This window comes from Leucoraja erinacea, chromosome 30, assembly GCF_028641065.1.
Source record: "Leucoraja erinacea ecotype New England chromosome 30, Leri_hhj_1, whole genome shotgun sequence".
Classification (NCBI taxonomy): domain Eukaryota; kingdom Metazoa; phylum Chordata; class Chondrichthyes; order Rajiformes; family Rajidae; genus Leucoraja; species Leucoraja erinaceus.
In genome coordinates this window covers 14,415,188-14,433,267 of record NC_073406.1, presented here as the reverse complement: position 1 = coordinate 14,433,267, position 18,080 = coordinate 14,415,188, and the positions used below count along the sequence as shown (strand labels likewise).

Here is an 18,080-nt window from a genome sequence, read left to right as displayed (position 1 = left end):
AGCTAGTAGAGTCGCTGCCTCACAGCTTCATTGACGCAGGTTTAGTTTTGATCTCAGGCACTTTCAATGTTGAGTTTACTCATTCACTGCACGTGTCAATGCAACGATTGTTGGTCAGTTTCAATGGCCACCCGCAGTTAAACGGTCAGATTGTGTTCTTAGGGTCATAGAGCTGTACAGCACGGCAATAGACCCTTCATCCCACTGTGTCCATGCCGGCCAAGTTGCCATTCTGTGCTAGTCTCTTCGTCATCAACAGATGTGGGAGAATGCGTTGTGGGCCTGTGTCGGTGCTGTGTCAGTTAATCGCTCAATACCTCAAATTAATTGGAGCCACCTAGGTGTTGTAACCATGGATACCTGACCAGATGCTACAAATCACCGGGCCATTTAGAGTGGATACGGATTGAAAAAATACCTAGCAGATCACACATGTCTCATCGGCGGCGGTCACTCGAAACGAGTATGACTGTCTTCTATATGGAGGACGCGTGTGCGTGACTTTGTTTAACATGGGGAGACTGGTGCGCAGACAGCGGTCCTTGACAGGTCTGGGTCAGGATCCAGTGGCATGGAGCCCAAGACGACCGTGGACTATTTTCTGCTGCGGCCTTCATCCACCTTCCCAGCTGCTGTGACGCTCCACTAAGGTCAGCCATCATCCTCCGCCTGTTCGACCGTTGAGGTCTTGGTTGGATTGCTCTTTGTCAGGGAACTCCCCCTCAACCTTACCGCCATGGGTGGCCCTACCAGGAGCGTAGCTCCAGACGGCATCACTCTCAGGATCTCAGGACCACACAAGCTTCTCCACCACGAGAAGGTGACAATCCGCAGACACATGTCTATAAGCAGGACATGCTTCCCAATCTCCAGAAACAGCGGGTCTCCACGTTGCAAGTGGGGAAGGAAGTGGGTTGGGTGATGGGAGGAGGGGCAGGGCAGGGTAGGGGATAGGGGTGGGTTGGGAACACAGGGGAGAGAGCCTGGCTTTCCATGAATGAAGTACGAGTGTCCACCTAACCACCTAATCAAATCACATTGAGTCAGGCAGCTCCTTCACTGGAGCAGTTTGGGAATGTATTAGAACTGAAGACACAAGTTCAGTTTCTCATGCTCTTGTTTCTGTCCCCAGGAACACAGTCACCATGTGAGCCGAATGAGTTCAAGTGTAAGAATGGTCGATGTGCCTTGAAGCTGTGGCGCTGCGACGGAGACAATGATTGCGGCGATGAATCTGATGAAGAATATTGTCGTAAGTAATTGGAACGCAGCGGGCTCTGGCCACACCTAGTTGAGGCGTAGAAAATTAAGAGTGAATAGGGAGTCCATTCAGGTCGGGAATCAGTCTGAAGAAGGGTCCTGACCTGAAACGTCACCTGTGCCTTTTTCTCCAGAGGTGTTGCCTGACCCACTGAGTTTCTCCAGCATTTTGTGTCTATCTTGGTCTGAACCAGCATCTGTAGTTCTTTGTTTCTACATTATAACTGGTGGAATTCTGTTGTAGGGAGGCTGACAGATGCTCACACCATGGATCTCTGCACATAGGTGTTGCCCAGGGAGTTGTCCTCTACCCTCGTAGCATACCAGGCTGCCCATTGCAGGTTTCCATCAGACTCGGTAGAAGGTAGACAAAAATGTCAAGTCAAGTCAAGTCAAGTTTATTTGTCACATACACATACGAGATGTGCAGTGAAATGAAAGTGGCAATGCTCGCGGACTTTTGTGCAAAAGACAAACAACAAAACAACCAAACAAATTATAAACACAATCATAACACACATATTCTTTTACATAATAAATAGTGGAAGGAAAAACGTTCTGTAGAGTTAGTCCCTGGTGAGATAGGCGTTTACAGTCCGAATTGCCTCTGGGAAGAAACTCCTTCTCAACCTCTCCGTTCTCACCGCATGGCAACGGAGGCGTTTGCCTGACCGTAGAACTCAGCATCTATGGAGCGAAGGAATAGGTGACGTTTCAGGTCGAGACCCTTCTTCAGTCGCGACCCGAAACGTCACCTATTCCTTCGCTCCATAGATGCTGCCTCACCTGCTGAGTTTCTCCAGCATTTTTGTCTACCTTCGATTTTTCCAGCATCTGCAGTTCTTTCTTTAACTATTCCGGTCAGTAAGGTGTTGTGACTGTGCCTCTTTTCTACCTTGCAGCCACCAAGGGGCCTGGAGATATGTGCGCCCCAGAGCAGTTTGTCTGTGTCTCCAACCGCTTGTGTATCCCTGCCAGTTACCAGTGTGATGAGGAGGCAGACTGCCCCGATCGCTCCGACGAATTTGGATGCAGTAAGTAACCAGCGACATTGTAGTCATGTCTCCCAGCCAGTGCGCATTGCTGGCCCCATTCAACCTGTGACCAAGGAGGTGCTTGGCTTAGCTTAGTTTAGTTTAGAGATACAGCATGGGAACAGGCCCTTTGGCCCACCGAGTCCGCGCCGACCAGCGATCCCCGTACATTAGCATTCTCCAACACACTAGGGCCCATTTACAATTTTTGCTGGAGCCAATCCATCTACAAACTTGTACGCCTTGGAAATGTGGGAGGAAACCAGAGCGTCCGGAGAAAACCCACGTGCACAGAGAGAACGTGCAAACTCCATACAGTTCTTTAACCACTGGGTGGGAGGGGGAGGGGGGGGTTTGGCTCATGTTGTCGTTCACGCAGAGGAAGTTTGCACAGCAATGGGAAATAAGTGGATGGGTTGGCAGAGCTGTCCAAGAAGCCATGGCCCTATCTTGCTGCAGAGAGGAGCTATGCATATACAACTCCTTTGAGTAGGCCATCAATACAGCTGCCTCACTCCCCCCCCCCCCCTCGACCTTCCCATCATCCTCTTCCCTCTGTCCTCCCCCCACTCCCTCTCGATCTCCTCCCTCTCATCCTTTGAGGCTGAGCTCCAGGATATTGTGAGCAATTAACAACTGAACTGAAACATGTTTCTGCACATTCTGACCAAGGTCGTCTTGCTGGATATGGGAACCAAGATGGGCCTTTGACCTGTCCAAAATTCCTTTCCATTCCTCAAAAATAGCTGAATCCTTCCAGAGTTTGACTGATGCAGTCGGTACAAGTGGAAATGCGAGAAAAATGTAACTCTCGAGCACCCAAATGTACAGATCAGACCGAGAGAGAGAGAGAGAGAGAGAGATAGCCTGAAAAAATACGATGTTCTCGTGATGTTTATGAAAATCAAAAGACCCAATTATCAGCCTCTCATTTTGGCACTGTGGTGAAAGCAATGCAGCTGTAATTATAGTGCCCTCAGGGAAGGCAGGGAATTGCTTGGAGAAAACAGTTGAAGGCACTTCATGGAAAGTGAAGATGTAATACAGGGGTTGAGAGGAATACACTCCCCATGCAGCGGGTAAACCCAGGGAGTAGTGCCCATATCCAACACAGTGCCAGTCTCCGATGTGGCACATTCTCCACTCAATGCCGTGTCTAATTTGTGGAGCAATGTAGAATTACATATAAAGAGTGAGTTCATGAAGGGGTTACTGCGTAACTCTGGGCACTCTGTCTCGCTGTTAGGCCATGGGTTTATAGGAAACATAAGGTGGATAGTGAGGCATTTGCTCATGTCCTGTTTTCTGTGAGAGGAACTGAGTTGAGCATGTGTTGAGTTTAGTTCATTGTCACTTGTACCGAGGTACGGCCTTTGTTTAGTGCTATCCAGTCAGCAGAAAGACAATGCATGATTACAATCGAGCCATCCACAATGTACAGATACATGATAAAGGGAATAGCGTGAATAATGTTTAGTGCAAGATAAAGTCCAGTTACATCCAATCAAAGATAGTCCAAGGATCGTCAACTACATAGATAGTAGCTCAGTAGAACTGTTTGTACCACGTATCGCTATAGGAGGTAAACTGTGGCTGTAGATACACTTAGTTGAATAATAAAGCAGATAAGTGTCAAATGTTTATGGGTTTTTATGGATTTGGTCAGAAAGCAGTAATTCGTGTGATAGGAAGAGAATTAGGTCATTCGGCCCATCAAGTCTACTCTGCCATTCAATCATGGCAGATCTATCTCTCCCTCCTAACCACATTCTCCTGCCTTCTCCCCATAACCTCTGAGACCCGTACTAATTAATAGGTTGCCTTACTTCAGCGGCACTGCCTGCCCCACGTAATAGAACCCGAGGGGTCATGTATTCACTTTAGCTGAACCTCATCTACCATCAAAGCACCCACACCGCCTCCCTTGGCCTATAATGCCCTGCTGGACATGCCCATTACAAGCCTAAATGAGCACATTTAGGGCAGCACAGTGGTGTAGCAGTAAAGTTGCTGCCTTACCTGGGTTTCGATCTTGACTACGGGTGCTGCTTGTACGGAGTTTGTACGTTCTCCCTGTGACCGCGCTGGTTTTCTCCAGGTGCTCTGCTTTCGTCTCACATTCCAAAGATGTGCAGGTTTGTTGGTTAATTGTCTTCTGTAAATTGTCCCTAGTGTGTAGGGTAGAACTAGTGTACGGGGTGATTGCTGGTCGGCGTGGATTCGGTGGGCCGAAGGGACTGTTTCCACGCTGTATCTCTAAACTAAAGTAATGTTTGAATGGCGGAGCAGACACGATGGGCTGAATGGACTCATTCTGCTCTTGCGACTTACGATCTTATGATAAAGATCATAGGGGAACCCGCTAGGCGTCTACTGGTAACCAATCTTATTCCTTGCAGCCCCTCCTCAGGTGATCACACCGCCCGAAGAAACAGTGATGGTGAAGCGTGGTGCCACCGTGGTCCTGACCTGTGTGGCCGCCGGAGTCCCCACCCCCATCATCACTTGGAGACTGAACTGGGGTCACATCCCTATCACCAGCAGGTAGGTGTTCTTCAGCCGCATAACAACCCAGTGAGAAACTGTAAACTGCGCTATCAGTGGGAGTTGCAGTAAAGTGGCAGCTGGACTGTATCAAGCACTTGGGGTTTGTGGAGGGGGTGGCACTTTGGTCTCATCGCACACAAAAACTCTACAGTAAATAGACTTATCAGTCCATCATCTCGCGGGAGGGTGAACAAATAAATAATTTGGAGAAAGCCTCTGACTCATTCCGCTCGGAGCCCCTTGGGCAATTAAAACGCAGCGGGAGATCAGGCTGACCGAGTTCATGTCAGAGAGTGGTAAAGCCTCGCTGTTGTTGACCGCGGCTCTGTGCTCAGTCCTGTACGCAGAGCCAAGACAGCAATGAAGTCTGGAGGCTACATGCGTCTCTCCACTCTTCCTCTACTTGTATCTGTGTTTGTAGCTCTCCAGAGTAACAGCTGGATGATTTATGAAGTTGATTCATGGACTGGTTAAGTCGATGCATTATATGGAGACACTATTACTGGGGGCTTGGGTCCCCTATGTCACATTATGAGTGTACAGTATATTATATCAGTTGAGGACATATATCGCAGTACTATTGCTTGCGATGGTGGCTGTATTGCATGTAAAAATAGTTGCTATGCCAAACCCTTGCTGTGTAGTTCCCCTCTATCCATTTGTCCCCTGGTCCCTCTCTTCCCCTCACACCAACTCCTACTCAAATCACTGGATGAACCTTTTGGTAAAGCAGAGACGTGGGTTCGATCCTGACCACAAGTGCTGTCTGAACAGAGTCTGCACTTTGTCTCTGTGACTGCGTGGGTTTTCTCTGGGTGCTCCGGTTTCCTCCCACATTCCCAAGACATGCAGGTTTGTAGGTTAATTGGCTTCTGTAAATTGTTCCTGGTGTGTCGGATAAAACCTGTGTACGGGCGATCATTGGTGGGCGCAGATTTGGTGGTCCGAAGGGCTTGTTTCTCCTCTGTATCTCTAAACTAAATAAACTGAACTAATTCCATTTATCAATTGCTCCATCTCATTTTTATGAAGTTGGCAGTGGAGATGTATCTCTAGACTTAACTAAACTTATTTTTCCCTTTGCATTACATGAGGTCGGGTTTATGATACACTCCTGTTTATATGAGCATACCAGAAGAAAGGCCACATCCTGTTTTGGATTTTTGTGCCATGCTCTTTGACATTACGGTGAAGCTTAAGACAGCCGCAAGTTTGGTTATTGCTGCCGTGCAGTTTCATCCCAACAACCTTCCTCACTTTTATTTAACCAAAAATAATGTATTCACCTATTTACAATAATATGTACAATACTAAATTATTCAAAGCCACCACCATAATATAAGTGAAACAAATATTCTCAAATCACTATTTCCCTTTCCTTACTGAGGATACATTCCACCCCCCGCAGTGCCCAGAGGTCCCGGAAATCCCCCATGGCACCCCAGGTCAGCGCATAGACCCTTTCTAGTACCACCCGGGCGCATAAGTAACCACAGACAAGGGGCAGGCAGCCGGCTCGGGCAGAGCCTACTTCCGCCAGGTGCCGTAACTTGCGGATGGCCAGCAGTGACTAGGCCTAGCAGCAACCCAACCAGGACATCTTCAGCCCAATCCTCTCCCCTCCGCACGCGGTGTCCAAAGATGAATGATGGTGAGTGTGAAGTGCAGACGGAACAACCTTCCTCACTGGGCTTTCTTGTCGCAGGGTTACCATGACAAGTCAGAATGGACAGGGAACGCTGGTCATTCGAGACGTCAAGGAATCTGACCAAGGCGCGTACACCTGTGAGGCTATCAATGCCAGGGGGATGATTTTCGCCATACCTGATGCACTACTGATTTTGAAATCCAACCCAGGTAACCCTTTCACCACATATTACATCATGCCGCTTGTGTTCAGTGCCAAGATAATGTGTAAAGACATACCTCAAGATCTTACAACATGTAATAAATTATGGTTCAACCCAACCCCATCTTCGAAACGATTATGGTGCTTGGCATGTTTAAGGAGGAACTGCAGATGCTGGAACAATCGAAGGTAGACAAAAATGCTGGAGAAACTCAGTGGGTGTGGCAGCATCTTTGGAGCGAAGGAATGGGTGACGTTTCGGGTTGAGACCCTTTGTGATATTGTGGTGGGAAAGAGAAGACGCAACTGGATAACCTAAGCGGAAAAAGATGCAAATACTTACCATATGACAGGGTGAACATGGTACATAGAAACATAGACATAGAAACATAGAAATTAGGTGCAGGAGTAGGCCATTCGGCCCTTCGAGCCTGCACCGCCATTCAATATGATCATGGCTGATCATCCAACTCAGTATCCCGTACCTGCCTTCTCTCCATACCCCGTGATCCCCTTAGCCACAAGGGCCACATCTAACTCCCTCTTAAATATAGCTTATTTAATACTCAATACATGTTCCTATACGTGTAGCTCTATCTGAATGATGGTCACCGGTCTTTGTTTCCGGATTTGCTGTTGCTCTGAGAAAATCGCAAGTTGAATGAGTTGAGGTTTTAGTTGGATTTGCCCGTCTGCAATGAAGCCATGCATGGCCTCAGCTGTGGCAGGTGACTTAAGGTGTTACTTTCTTTTTCAGGACTCTGTCCAGAGGGACAATTCAATGTGGAAGGCACCCTGAGATGCATTCCCTGCTTCTGCTCTGGTCTCACGAAAAACTGTGTCCCCACAAGTCGCTACAGGAACCAGATACGTCTGCGTTTCACAGAAGAAGACAATTTTATGGGTGAGTCTTAGCGAGATACATAATAGGTTCAGACCCTTCGGCCCACCTGCTCCAGATTGACCATCAAACATTTAATTTTTTTTAAATACCTAATCCTAACCTAATCCATTTATTTTTTCCCCACATACCCATTAACTCACCCCAGATTCTACCACTTACCTACTCACCAGGTGGCAAAGAATCTACCAACTCATAAGTATTTGGGCTGTGGGAAGAAACTGGAGCACCTGTTGGAATCCGACACTATCAGGGGGAGAATGTACATATTCCATATACACAGTGCTGGCGGTTAGAATCATACCCAAGTCACTGGAGCTATAAAGCAGAGGCTTTACTAGCTGCACCTGTGTACTAACACTGATTGTTAGTAGTGCCTGCTCAGTTCTAAGCATTTTGCTGTTTGTGGTTTGAGGACTATTTTTGGGAGGTTCCATTGGCCATGGAGATACACCCTGCACTGGAGATTGACTACATCGCTACTCTGTGATGTACATCCTTTCCATCTGGAGTAGATGCCCAGTGATCTTTGTAGTTGACCCAAATTAATATGCAACTACTTTACAGTCTGATGATGCTACCTCCTGCTGTGACAGACCAGACACACCATCACATACCTCAGTTACGCTCTCTGATAGCTGAAATTTGGAAGGTTGGGTATGAGAGGTTCAACAACCTTATAATTGAACAGTTTTGGATGGTGTATGAACTTAAGATGGCATAAGAGTAAATAGGAAAAGATTTGCAGAGTTTGTTCTATATATAGGTGTCACAGGAGTTTGATTAACTTCTTAAAGAAATCCAAGAGAGATTTTAATGATTGCTAGAAAGGTTGGCTTTTAATAAATAAGGAAAATGCTAAAACTATGGCAGGTCGGGCAGCATCTGAGGAGAGTTAATGTTTCAAGATGATGGCTTTTCATCATACAGGAATGCCATATGAGGAACTGAATGTAGCTTCCTTCAGAATAGATTGAACTGACAAGTTTTAAGCTCATTCAATGAACTGATGAGTGAGGTCGACACTATGCAATAGATGGGTCTCCATGTAGTAGGGCCAGAAGACTTTGGGCAGTCAGTTGTCGATAAGGACCAGCGACCCGCCGTAAGTTAAATCCTTGCTGCTGATGGAGCAACTGACATGGGCCCCCAATGAAGCTGAGTGAACAGACTAACTCCACCAGCATAGTCTGTGCTGCTGAGCAGGTCCTGCAGACACATATCGAACAACTCCCACATTCCTCTCTATTCATAAAGATAGATACAAAATGCTGGAGTAACTCAGCAGGTCAGGCAGCATCTATGGAGAAAAAGGATGAGTGACGTTTCCTGTCGCGATCCTTCTTCAGACTATATTCACACTCAATTCCCATTCTCACATTCTCTAACTGCTCCCGTTTCACAGCTTTCATGAACAAAGGACCACCCAATCTTCCACCATTAACCCAGTGACCAGATGACCTTGGTAAAAGCTTCCCCACTGGTTAACCCTGACCACACTCGTTCACAGAGATTCCCTTACTCCTATCTATCCCTCATTGCAACTTCTATCTTACTACTTTTCTGTCCTTCCCATTTCCAATGAATGTTTCTTGACCCAATACATTAAATCCATTTCTCTCCATTGTTGCTGCCTGACATGCTGGGTGTTTCATGCATGTTCTGTTTTTAGAACAAATCATCTTGATGTTGACTGATTAACATTAAGCTGAAAGCTTTCTTCTTGCACTAGATATCCTCCCCCTCTGCTCAGCACATTGCACTCCAGCCTGCTCTTTTGATTATCTTTAGTAGTTGGGCCATTCTGGGGTCGGAAACCATTGACCAAATGGGCTTTTTAAGGTGACACTGTGATCATGTTCTCTCTCCTAGGAGTGAATGTGACAGTGCCTGCACCATCCCAGCCATCGCTATTTCCTCTCACCAACTCTCAGATGATCGTGGACCCAGAGAAAGGAGAATTTCAACTGGTCGATCTCTCAAGGCGGTTCCTCAACCAAGAGTCTTTCTGGATTCTCCCAAAGCAGTTTTTGGGAAATAAGGTGCATTTGAAGTGTTATGATTTTGACGGACATGAATTCCCCATTTTTTTCTTCCAATGTCATCTCACATTTTAATCAAACAATCTTCCAGTTTACAACTCTTTACGAGTGTTTAATAGTCATAATGATTTTTTGCTCTTATTACATTTTTAAGGGCAATTGTATATCATGGCCATAATTTGGAGGATACTGTAAATGATCTGTTGATGCATTTCACCTCTGCAGTTTGACTTGTATAATCAGGAGAGTGGTGGCACTCTTAATCATCAGCTGTTTAACTGCACATCAATATGGGTTGTGAGAATTTTGTTCTAATAGTTTAACTAGACTCGAGTCTTAATGGGAAGCTTAATCTGGACAAGCTCCCTGCTTTGTGAGGGAAGGAACTGCAGATGCTGGGTTACACCGAAGATGGACACAAAATGCTGGAGTAACTCAGCAAGACAGGCCGCATCTCTGGAGGGAAGTAATGGCTGACGTCTCGGGTCGAGATGCTTCCTCAGACTGTCTGAAGAAAGGTCTCGGCCCGCAATGCATTACTCATGCATTTTGTGTGTCAAGCTTCCTGCTTTGTTGAGCAGTGGCTGAGGAGACAACAGAAACCTAGACTGCCAGGGAAAGGCAATATATGTCAGTAGGAAGACTTGACATGTTGTGGTGTGACATTTCAGTGGTGCTCCTGTGTTGCAGGATCCGCTGACTGAACTTGTGCATGGCTAATTCCAATGAGTCTGTTTCACTGCTATTGCTCAGCACAAACAAAATAAAGAGCGGCTTTGAAAGTTGTAGTTAAATGTTGCCATTTCCATTCCAAATTACATAAATTTCACACTGGATGAATTCGGGTTTGTTGCGTTCCAAAGTTCCTTTCTTTGAAAGTTACCACTGATGGTTCTCATTTTAGCTTGTCAGCACACTGCGATTCTTGATCCAGAATAAAGATAATCTTACTTTGATATTAGGACTTTAATCAAAAGATCACATGCATTGACATTATTTTTTCACGAAATTGCATGACTAACTTATCTCAGTAATTTAATTATTTAAGTAATTGACAGATTTTACTCACAAACCAATCTACTTCCTTAGGAAGGAGATACAAACTCTACAGATTAGGATAACAGGCATTTGGCACAACTGTTAGTCATTAACCTGGTGTACGAACTCGGGCAGATCCACTGATGAACAGTGATTGGCCTTTTTCCCCGGTGCTCTGTTCATTCCTCAACCAATGGCGGTACGGTGGCAGAGTGGGAGACTTGCAGCGCTGGAAACACGGGTTAGATCCCGGCCATGTTCTCCCCGTGACCGCATGGGTTTTCTCCGAGACCTTCGTTTTACTCCCACACTTTGTATTGCCGGTTTGTAGGTTCATTGGCTTGGTATATGGGTAAATTGTTGCTGGTGCGTGGGATAGGGTCCCTGGTCGGTGTGGACTTGGTTCCACACTGTATCACTCTATGACCTGGGTTCACCCTGTGACCGTGTGGGTTTTCTCTGCATGCTCTGGGTTCCTCCCACATTCCAATGATACCAGGTTTGTAGGTTAATTGGTTTCTGTAAATTGTCCCTAGAATGTAGGACAGAACTAGTGTACGTGCGATTGTTAGTCGACGTGGATTCCATGGGCCGAAGAGCCTGTTTCCATGCTGTATCTCAGAAACTACACTAAAATAATGTAAGCGCAACATTGCCTTAAACAGCGTGGTAATTATTGTTGTCTAGTTTAGGTTTTTAATTTAGAGATACAGTGCGGAAACAGGCCCTTCGGCCCAACTTGCGCACACCGGCCAACATATCCCAGCTACACTAGTTCTGCCTGCGCTTGGTCCATATCCCAGCTGCTGTGCCGCTGCATGACTGTGCCATTGTCAGATCGTTATCTTGATCTGACAATAGTTGGTGATCACTGTTGGACGAGGTATTGATCAAAGCCAGCCTCAACACCATGGCTGGATGGCTCGGCCTCGGAGCTTGTTCGGTTATTTGGCAACATAGAAATTGAGTCAGGAAACAAATACGATGGTTATGTCTACCTGTATTTACAAGCCCCACTCACTCAGTGGATGTCCTCGTTAGTCTTGGCAGTGTATTATTTATTTAGGAATCTACAACATTATATATCATTACATTTATCTATTATTATTGGCGATGCAGCCATGCGTAATGAGAACAAGAAATGTTTTGACTTATTGAGCGCTGCATAATCATGGTGGAGATGTATGAATGATTTATTTTAAAGTGGAAAATGTACAATAGTTTAATCATAAAATCATTAGAAATGTGCCCCTTTCAGCCCACCTCTTCCATGTCGACCGTGATGCCTATCTACGCTGATCCCACTTGCTTGAATTAGACCCCTCTACTTCTTTCCCATCTAAAAATCTATCCAAGTGCCTTTTAGACATTGTAATTGTAGCTGCCCATAACATCTCCTTGGCAGTTCATTCCAAATATTCACCTCTCTGTGTGTGAAAAGCTTACCCTTTAAATTTCCCTCCTTTCACCATAAACTTGTACCCTCTAGTTCTGGACTTTGCCCTTGGAAAAAGATTCTGAAATCTACCTTACTGATGCTCGTTGTAATTGTGTAAACCTCTCGCCTCCCTAGTGGGGTTAAACCCAGTGCATCCCATCTCTTCTGATAAGAACAGCCCTCCATTCCTTGAAACATTGTGGTGAATCTCTTCTGCACTCCCTCTATTGCGAGCTCATCTTGTAGCAAGTGCGATGACCAGATAAAAAGTGTAGTCTGACAAATGTTTTTGTGCAACTGCAACAAGATGTCCCAACTCTCATAGTCAATGCTGTGGCGTATGAAGGCAAGTATGTCAAATGCCTTCTTTACTACCTTATCCACTTGAGTTACAGGGAGCTGCAAACTTGCACGCTGTGGTATCTGTGTGCGTTGGTGCTCCTCAGGTCTTGACATTTAATTTGTATGTCCGACCAGAATTTAACTTCCTAAAGTATATTTGGTCGTCCACTGAAGAACATAGAATGTAGAACAGTTACAGCAGAGGAACAGGCCCTTCGGCCCACTATGTCTATGCCGAGCATGGTGCCAAGTTAAACTTATCTCCTCTGCCTGCATGTGATACACATCACAGCACACACACATGCCTTTCTTAAATCATTTTAAATGCTACTATTGTATTTGCCTTCCCCACCATGCCTGATAGTGCATTCCAGACATCCACCACTCCATGTTAAACAAACACTTCCCCCACACATTTCCATTAAACTTTGTCCCTCTCATCTTAAGGCTGTGGCCTCTTGCCTTTGACATTTCCATCCTAGGAAAAAGATTCTGACTGCCTACCCAACCTGTGCCTGTTATAGTATCATATGCGACTATCAGATCTCACCTCAACCTCTGGTGTTCCAGAGATAACTATCCATGTTTGTCCAACCTCTCCCTGTAGCTGATACACTGTAATCCAGAGAGGATTCAGGTCAAACTCTTCTGCACTCTCTCCAAACCCTCCACATCCTTTCTGTAATGTGGCGACCAGAACTGCCATTAATGCTCCAAATGCGGTTTAATCAAAGACCTAGAAATCTGCAGCATGCCTTCCTGACTCTTATTTATACTCAATGCCCCAATAGTTCACACTTCATAGCTTTAACCAGAGAAAAAGCAATTATGCGCCTCATGCCTGTGGAAATGTAGGTTTCCAAAATCCCAATGTGCTGACAGTTTTCCAAATACTGTTTCTCAACAGGTCGATTCCTACGGTGGTCACCTGCGTTACAAGGTTCGCTACAGTGTGCCGAGAGGGCAGGTAGAGCCCGAGGGCAAACTTGATGTAATTATAACAGGCAACGGGAGAAAACTAGTCTACAAAGTGAAGAGACCTGCTTATCCCAACGTCATTAATCAGAGGGATATAATCTTCACTGAGGTAAGTGGACAATTCCCAATCTGACTTCTGGCAACTCCAATATCGATATCCATCGAGAAGCTTTAACGATAGTTTTAAAGTGAAACAAGGAACTGCAGATGCTGGTTTACAAATTAAAAAAGCACACAAAGTGCTGGAGTAATTGAGGCAGCATATCTGGTGAACATTACTGAGTCGTACAGCATGGGAGCAGGTCCTTCAGCCCAACTTATTCGTGCCAACCAAGATGCCCCTCTAGGTGACATTTCGGGTCAGGACCCTTTTTCCAGATCTTAGGAAGGGCCCCAATTCAAAACATCACCTATCCATTAATCTGACCCAGAACATTATCTATTCATGTCCTCCAGAGATGCTTCCTGATCCACTGTGTTACTCCTGCACCTGTGCTTTACTTTAACGATGGTTTTGTTGTGTTACTGTGGGAGGAAGCTCAGGCACAGGATGGGAGGTGAAGGCATTGTGACAGCTACCAACACGGATGCTCGGAAGGGAGCAGCTTTGGGGAGGGGTTATGAACATAAAAATTCCACTTGCCACTGTAATCTCCCGGTCAAATCATGTTTTTGAAATACCCTGAGAAATTTCTCTTCCACTGCTGGTGTTCCTGAAGTGACATTCTCTGAGGACGTGTCTAGTTATTCAGCTAATTAAGGTTTTTAGAATTCCTCTCATCCACTTGGGGAGAAGATGGCCGATGAAAACCAGTCACTGTTACCCCATCTCATCTTCTGCCTGAGTGAGGAGTGGTGGAGGCAGGCACTCTCACAGAATTTAGAAAGTATATCTAGATGCACACTTGGACAGGGAAAGAGTCTGGTGTCCCGGATTAGCATTGATGGCCAATTGATAACTTGCCTGAGAAGCAAAGGTCTCTTGAAGGAACTGCCTTTGTTACCTGTCCCTAATTCACTTTGAAGTGAGTGCCTTGCCTGGCCCTTTCAAAGGGAATTTAAAGAGACAATTGCACTGATGAGTCAGTAGTGAGGAAACCCTGGGCCAGCTGTGGTTTGTACAGCTTGTGTTGAGACGTACTTTAGTGTCTCTGTATTTCATGAAGGATGGCACATGATTTATTAAAGTGATCATAAGGTCATAAGGAATAGGAGTAGAATTTGGATTTGGATTTGAATTTGGAATTCGGCATATGGATGAGAAGGGAATGGAGGGTTATGGTATGAGTGCAGGCAGGTGGGACTAAGGGGAAAAAAATTTGTTCGGCACGGACTTGTAGGGCCGAGATGGCCTGTTTCCGCGCTGTAATTGTTATATGGTTATATGGTTATAATTAGGCCATTTGGCCCATCAAGTCTTCTCTGCCATTCAATCATGGCTGATCTATATCTCTCTCCTAACCCCATTCTCCTGCCTTCTCCCCACAACCTCTGACACCTGTACTAATTAAGAATCTTATCTATCTCTCCCTTAAAAATATCCATAATGGCCTCTATAGCCTTCTGTGGCAAAGAATTCCACAGATTCACCACCCTCTGACTGAAGAAATTCTGCTCACCTCCCTTCCCCAAAGAACGTCCTTTAATTCTGCGGCTACGACCTCCAGTTCCAGACTCTCCCGCTAGTGGGAACTTTATCTCCACATCTGTGGAATTGGAGGGTTATTAGAGGATGGAACGTCCAAGTAGAAAGAATAGTCTCGGCAGTTGGTAAGATAAAGGGAAATTCCTTGAAACAAAAGGTCCTAAGCATCTAGAATTCACTTACTCAGAAAGCTCCGTGGAGGCTGAAAATGATCATTTCCTGGGTGAAACGGATATGGGGTTTGGAAGGGAAAGTCATTGTGATGGGGTGGGGATCAGCTGATTTTATTGACTGGGGAGGAGGCAAGGTGAAGTATATGGCAAACTCCTTGACCCGAAAACATCCCCTATTTATTTTCTCCAGAGATGCAGTCTGGCCCAGTGAGTTACTTTTTGTGTCCACCCTCCATTTTCTCTTCTGTTTCCAAGCTGTTTAATGTCTCCAGTGAAACAGCTGGAGTAAAACTGTGTAGCAATGTTTCTAAACATTTCATGGCTCTCTGCAGGAGAAGTGGCAGCACGAGTCAGGAACTCCTGTGACCCGTGAGGAGCTCATGATGACATTGGCTAATCTGGACAGCATTCTTATCCAAACTAAGTATGACAACAGGATGGCCAGTGTGGGTCTCAGTGACATCGTCATGGATACCACCAGCGTGGAGGTTACAAACCTGGGAAGACCACTGGTTGTTGAGGAGTGCAGGTAAACTGGGTTTCCTCGTATCTCACTGCCACTTCAGAAACTGCATTACAGCCAGAACCACATCATCATCTCCACCTGCTTCTGCACTAATTTACGCCAGCGGCAACTAACAGTTTCTTTGAATTTTCCTGAAAATTATTTTAAAAGCGTCGCCATAAAACACCATCAATTGTGAACTTCCGGTTGCTTTTGTTCCCCATTTTCCCTGTAACTCTGCATTCGCTGAGCTGAGTTCTCTGATCTTTTGTGTTATCAATTAAATATGGGGTGGGGGGGGATTAGAGTGGGAGGATGTTAAGCAAAAATGGGAATCTGAATTTGTGTGTGGTAATGTGAAATACCTATACTGGCAACTCACATTTTACGCCTGTTAGACTTATGCATTTTTAAAAGAAAGCGCTTGTTCCTTTAATACCACAGCTTGTTTTAGTGCTGGTATTTTTTTTAACAATGCACTCAAATTTACTGCTGATAGCGTATTTGCTTCTATGTTTAATTTAGGCCTATTTGAATTAGGCACTGCTTTTCAAGCTCAATACTCCCGCACAAAACTTGAGATGCCTGTATATCAATTGTGTGCAGATTTCTAATAATAAATGACTGATCCCATCTTTCCCATCCACCTTTAGTTTGCTGTTTCACTTGCACTTCCATTATACCAAGATATTGTTGGAAAATCTGGATTGATGCTTATTTATCGGGCGACATTGGATTTGCAGAGGGGAAAGCCCATGTTTGCTTGTGTGACTTATTTAAGTAACTGGACGTGAAAGACATGAAAAAGTATTGAAAATGCTCTTTGCTTTCAGATGCCCTCAGAGTTACGTGGGTCTTTCATGCGAGACCTGTGCCTCAGGGTTTAACCGTGTACTCAATGGACAATACCTTGGCGTGTGTGATGGCTGCAGCTGCAATGGTCATGCAAGCACCTGCGACAAGGTTACAGGATACTGCCTGGTAAGAACTTTGAATGCTGCACCTGGAATTACAGGGCAACTGTTGGCGGTATGGCGCAACAGCGGCACAGGGAGTGGAGTCATAAGGTCATAAGTGATAGGAGTAGAATTAGGCCATTCGGCCCATCCAGTTTACTCAGCCATTCAACCTTGGCTGATCTATCTCTCCTAACCACATTCTCCTGCCTTCTCCCCATAACCTCTGACACCTGTACTAATCAAGAATCTGTCCATCTCTGCCTTACAAATATCCACTCACTTGTCCTTGCACAGCCTACTGTGGCAAAGAATTCCACCTCTGTCTAAATGCATTTCTCCTCATCTCCTTCCTAAAAGAACATCCTTTAATTCTGAGTTTGTGTCCTAGACTCTCCCAATTGTGGAAACATCCTCTCCATTGCCACTCTATCCAAGCCTTTCACTAATCTGTATGTTTCAATGAGGTCCCCCCTCATTCTTCTAAACTTGCTGTCTAAAGTCGCAGCTCCAGAGAACCATTCAGTCCCAGCCTCCAGGTACTATTTCCAAGTTCCAGACAAACTGAATGAATAGACAGCAGCGTAATAGGTGGAGAACAGTGTGGGGAAAATGTGACGTTTCCCAAATCTTTCAAAACAAGTGTCGAGGCACCACTGCAGTTGGAGATACAACTTCCTGGGTTGAAATCAGATGTTATCCAGGAACATCAAAAATTGGTGCAGATTTTGAGTTTAGTTTAGTAGTTTATTGTCACGTGTACCGAGGGCCAGTGAGCAAAACTTTTTTGTTGCTTGCTATTCAGTCAACAGAAAGACTATATTACAGTAGAGTCTTCCACAGGTTGAAGAGACTACTGTTTAGTGCAAGATAAAATACAGTAAAGTCCAATTAAAGATAAAAGGGTCTGGCTCAGGACTGCTCACTAGTTGATGTTAGAATGGTTCAGTTGCCTGGTAACAGCTGGGAAGAAACTGTCCCTGAATCTGGAGGTATGTGTTTTCATACTTTGTACCTCTCGCCTGATGGAAGAGGGGAGAAGAGGGAGTATCAGGGGTGAGAATTGCCCTTGATTATGCTGGTGGCATTGCCGAGGCAGCGTGAAGTGCAGACGGAGTCAATGGAAGGGAGACTGGTGTGTGTGATGGTCTGGGCTGCGTCCACAATTCTCTGCAGTTAATCCCGTTCCTGTGCACTGATAGCGAACATTTGCTGACTCATTTCCTTTGCATCTTACAGAACTGCCAGCACAACACGGAAGGCCCACAGTGTGACAAGTGCAAAGCAGGGTTTTTTGGCAACCCCACAGGAGGGACTTCTGGCGACTGCAGGCCGTGTCCTTGCCCACATACTAGCTCCAGCAGGAGGTGCG

At 45.5% G+C, this 18,080-nt stretch overlaps 1 protein-coding gene across 7 annotated transcripts in view; it reads left to right on the top strand.

The window, feature by feature from the left end:
* hspg2 (heparan sulfate proteoglycan 2) overlaps nt 1–18,080 on the top strand; it is a 350,599-nt gene that overhangs the window by 147,508 nt on the left and 185,011 nt on the right. For all 7 annotated transcript variants that reach the window (XR_008725893.1, XM_055659492.1, XM_055659493.1 and 4 more), the window contains exons 9-18: nt 1,133–1,252; nt 2,163–2,294; nt 4,694–4,838; nt 6,547–6,698; nt 7,448–7,594; nt 9,464–9,633; nt 13,359–13,538; nt 15,580–15,776; nt 16,586–16,733; nt 17,948–18,075. Coding sequence is in view for 6 of the 7 variants with exons in the window: in XM_055659492.1 (XP_055515467.1) it covers nt 1,133–1,252; nt 2,163–2,294; nt 4,694–4,838; nt 6,547–6,698; nt 7,448–7,594; nt 9,464–9,633; nt 13,359–13,538; nt 15,580–15,776; nt 16,586–16,733; nt 17,948–18,075 (1,519 nt within the window). In the remaining variant the exon portion in view is untranslated. The remainder of the gene's footprint in view (nt 1–1,132; nt 1,253–2,162; nt 2,295–4,693; nt 4,839–6,546; nt 6,699–7,447; nt 7,595–9,463; nt 9,634–13,358; nt 13,539–15,579; nt 15,777–16,585; nt 16,734–17,947; nt 18,076–18,080) is intronic.